The sequence below is a fragment of the Kryptolebias marmoratus genome, linkage group LG13, assembly GCF_001649575.2.
Source record: "Kryptolebias marmoratus isolate JLee-2015 linkage group LG13, ASM164957v2, whole genome shotgun sequence".
NCBI lineage: Eukaryota > Metazoa > Chordata > Actinopteri > Cyprinodontiformes > Rivulidae > Kryptolebias > Kryptolebias marmoratus.
In genome coordinates, this window is record NC_051442.1 from 26,806,602 (window position 1) to 26,810,674 (window position 4,073).

The following is a 4,073-nucleotide window of genomic DNA, read 5'->3' on the forward strand; positions in this document are numbered from 1 at the left end:
AGGGGCAGTCACCCCCAAACTGGAGCAGTGGCTACAACAGATCCCAGGAACAACATCAGACATCTCAGTCCAGAAATGTGCAGTTCTAGGCACAGCCAAGATACTGCGCAGAACCCTCAAGCTCCCAGGCCTCTGGTAAAGGACCCGAGCTCAGAGGATGAAACAAAGACCACCCGCGGAGGGTGAGAAGGGAATTTTTTTTTATATATAAATATATACACAAAGGCTCCGCGTGGTGTCGCGTCTCGTCGTCGTGCACCTCACTGTGCGCGCCGCGCTTCATTCAAAATGGACAATTTTGGTTCTCTAGCGAAGCTGGTTCGCCTGTATCAGCATTTATATGACCCCTCTATGAGAGATCACAAAGATAATCAAACAGTTCAAAACTCACAGAAGGAGATTACTGCTGCAGTGGATAAAAAGGAGTGTTTATAGACCACAGAGGGAAGAAATATTAGTCCTATGATGGGCAAATCACAACTAATAATACAGTACAGCTAATTGTCCTTATAATGTCAATCATGTACTCAACAATTCATTCGAAGCAAATAAATCAATGAAAGTCAAACTGAATGCTTTAAGTTTCTCTGTATCACAGCCATAAACACAAGAGCTCTTCCTACTGAATACACGCAGACATATTTTTTTTACTATATTTCCACTGGTTATGAAATGTACTGTCCCCTGTCTTTTCGGGGAATACTGCACCGACGTAAGCGCCAAGTATAAACGCCTCCACCACTTGCTCAGGTCCGCTTACCTTGAGCGGATCCCTTCGCGACACTTCGAAGTGCGACTATAACTGAGCCTTAAGATAGGCCTACTGAGCAGAACCCTTAAGCTCCCAGGCCTCTGATAAAGAACCTGATCTTGAAGTGAAAGTGGAACCGCACATTTGGAAAAATGGGGGAGCTGGGTGTTATTTATTTTTTTTGTTGTTGTTTTCCTATTGCACATGATAATAAAATTTTCAAGCTTAACCTCCCTTAAAACTTCCACTTTTCCAATTTTCTACTACAACACAACTTGTACTCTGTTAATCAGCATGTTTTCAAATAGTTAGTGGGCTTTGGTTCCTTTGTGTTTGGCTTGGCTTTATTCTGTTTCCAATCTCCATGCAAAGTTAAATGGTTGTACCATCATGTTTTATGCTGTGCAATTTTTCAAGCTCTAATGCTTAGTTAAGTGAGTAAATTTTGTTTCCCATGTGACAAGCTGATTAACTCTCTACTAAAGATTAACAGAGACTTTATTCATTATTTAAAAATATCTTCTCACTCATGTGTTTGGACATGGAAGATTTTATATCAACAGCCAATGTCAAAGTTACCTCCATCCTGGAAGGCTGCTGTCACTTTGCCATTCAGGTCGGGAAATTTCTGATTCACCTTTCCGTAGTACCGCCTAGTTTGGGCCTCATTCAAACTGAAAAATACAAACATTATTTAAATAAAATAAATGAGGGGAAACATTTAAAGTTGAAAACTGAAACAAATAAACTTTCAACACACCTGTAAAAATAATTGTCGTAAAAGAATGTAATTCTGCCAGTTTGTGTGTCATACATAGCAGCATCAATTTTTGGAAAAAAATTCAGATGAAAAATGGAAAAGTCCTTTGGAAATCCTTGTACAAGGTTAGAGCCCAAGAAGGCCCATACTTGATTATCTGTAGGCAAAACATTCACATAAAAAAATAACTTGGGTTAAACATAATGAGGCATGTGCATTTTATAATAATGAAGAATATTTACCTTTAAACAGAAAGATTAGGTTTTTGTACTCAAAAGCAGCATCAATGCTATTTGGAGCCCTGGGCCAAAATTCTGTGATGAGACTCTTCTGTAGGGTTCTGCTCTGCGAGTTGATACGCCAGAGATAGCTGTGCACAAAAATAGAAATATAATAGTGTGTAAGCCAGATAACAATCCATTTTAAAGTTGAGATTTACATAATAGCACTTTGTTGAAGAAAATATCTGATACCTGTCTTTGAAGAAAATCTTTTCTCCCTGCCAAGTGGTGACAGCATCAAATTGCATATTGGAGTCACAAATATCAGACGTAGTCGGGGGTTGAGTTCCAGTAGTTGAAGGATCTTTAACAGGCTTTGGTCCTGGAGGTTAAACCAGATTAGCATTAGAGAAATTTAATTTACTTACTTTTTCATTTGTGGAAGATGAAACTGACCTAATAAAGTTAAAAGAAGCAGAACAGAGGCTAAAATTAGCAGAACACATGCTGAAATAAGCAAAACATAGTAAAAACTAAAACCAGCAAAGAGAAGCTACAATTAGCAAAACTGTGGCTAAAAACAAACAAAAGAAGCAGAATGTCAGCTAAAGTTAAATGTAGCAAAATGGTAGCTGAAAGTAAAAGACTAGCTAAAAGTAGGATAAAAAGACTAAACTAGAGCAGATATCAAAGAGATCAATGTTTCAGAAGAAACTAAAAAGATATCAATGGATATGGGGAAAGTTACATATTTGAAAATTAGCCTATAAAAGTTACAAAAACCAAAAGTCATAGCACACTGTTACCATTTGATCTGATTGTTTTGATTTGTGAGTGGCTAAAATAGCACAAAGTATGCAAAAGTAGTTTGATTGCAAAAGATGTACAGAAGAAAGTATAATCAGGAAAACAATAGTGTGAATGCTGACCCAGTATTCACACTATTATTAACACCTCTTAAAGAGTTGAGTGGCAGCACTGCTCATTTTGCAAGTATGGTTTTCAAATTGTATTTGTTCCAGCATGCCCCAAATATGTAGCTGATTTGCATAATACTAACCATAGAGGGACTGGATGCCTTGGACATCATCCTGTGGTAGAACGAAGGTGTCAGGGTTTCTGTATGAGTACAGGGGGTACATGAGAGCACCTTTAACCCTAGAGTGATCCAAGCCCAGAGAGTGGCCGAACTCATGAGCAGCAACAAGAAAGAGGATGTAGCCTAAAGCAGGAAAACACAGAACAATGAATGAGTTACAGGATTCAACACCTAACACTGCGCTGACAGAGATATTTTTGTAAAACAATGCAGAGCATAAATTACAAACTCACCTCTTCCTGAACGGAATACAAAGTTTTCATCATCATCAAAATGAGCATCTCCTCCAATGCCAAAAGAAGGTGCGAATGCATGGGCAAGGGTACTGCCAGGACCATCAAAGGGGTAATAATCCCCATGTGCTGTCAGGAAGAGCATCGTAATGTTACATTTTGTAATCTGATTGTGTCAAACAGCAGAGTTAGCTTTAGATGCAAAGTGCAAGCACAGGCATGCCATCAATGAAATGACAGTGACTTTGTTGTATCAACTAAAGTACGTTAAGTAACTACACAGTAGTGTAATGCATTTATTTGGAGATAACTGGTACTGGTAGTTGTGGATTTGTGGAACAACCCCACACCAAGAGGGCAGCAACCCGCAGGCAGAACCCCCACAATGCTGTCAGAAACCCTGAACTGCCCCCACAACTCCAGCCCAGCACAGGTGCCAGGACGGGAGCAAAGGGGGGAAACCACACCCACCAAGCACAGCCCGGGCCCTCCCCCATGGTGTTTGCATGCATGTCTGTGGTAGTGTGAAATGTTGCAATGGGTGCTGCTGTGTAAGTCTACAGTGCATTAGAAGTGGGGTTGTGGGATGGGGGAGCGAGGCAGACAGCAGGACCCTCCCCAACCCCAGAGCCCTAAATGTCTTTAATGTGTTAAAACAGAGATGCAAAAAGGTTCCGAAATACTAAGTCATTACAAAACATTTGCCTATCATAGGTATATGAACCAATTTTTTATTCCTCTTTTAATGTCAAATGAATAACTTTATTTATCCCATTTTGACTTAATTCTGGAAATACTATATCTACTGTAATCTCAAAACTCAAATAACTCAAATTTTGAGTGACCTTAATTCCATCCATCCATTGTCTTCCGCTTATGCGGGGTCGGGTCGCGGGGGCAGCAGCCTAAGCAGGGAGACCCAGACTTCCCTCTCCCCAGCCACTTGGGCCAGCTCCTCCGGGGGAATCCCAAGGCGATCCCAGGCCAGCAGAGAAACATAGTCCCTCCA

General features: G+C 40.4%; 1 protein-coding gene across 1 annotated transcript in view; it reads right to left on the minus strand.

The window, feature by feature from the left end:
• The window catches only part of LOC108247969 (collagenase 3), an 11,457-nt gene that overhangs the window by 3,284 nt on the left and 4,100 nt on the right, over nucleotides 1-4,073 (minus strand). The window contains exons 4-9 of the mRNA XM_017436408.3: nucleotides 3,065-3,193; nucleotides 2,793-2,954; nucleotides 1,985-2,114; nucleotides 1,754-1,881; nucleotides 1,512-1,668; nucleotides 1,331-1,425 (exon numbers count right to left, since the gene is read on the minus strand). Of these exons, the coding sequence (XP_017291897.1) occupies nucleotides 1,331-1,425; nucleotides 1,512-1,668; nucleotides 1,754-1,881; nucleotides 1,985-2,114; nucleotides 2,793-2,954; nucleotides 3,065-3,193 (801 nt within the window). The remainder of the gene's footprint in view (nucleotides 1-1,330; nucleotides 1,426-1,511; nucleotides 1,669-1,753; nucleotides 1,882-1,984; nucleotides 2,115-2,792; nucleotides 2,955-3,064; nucleotides 3,194-4,073) is intronic.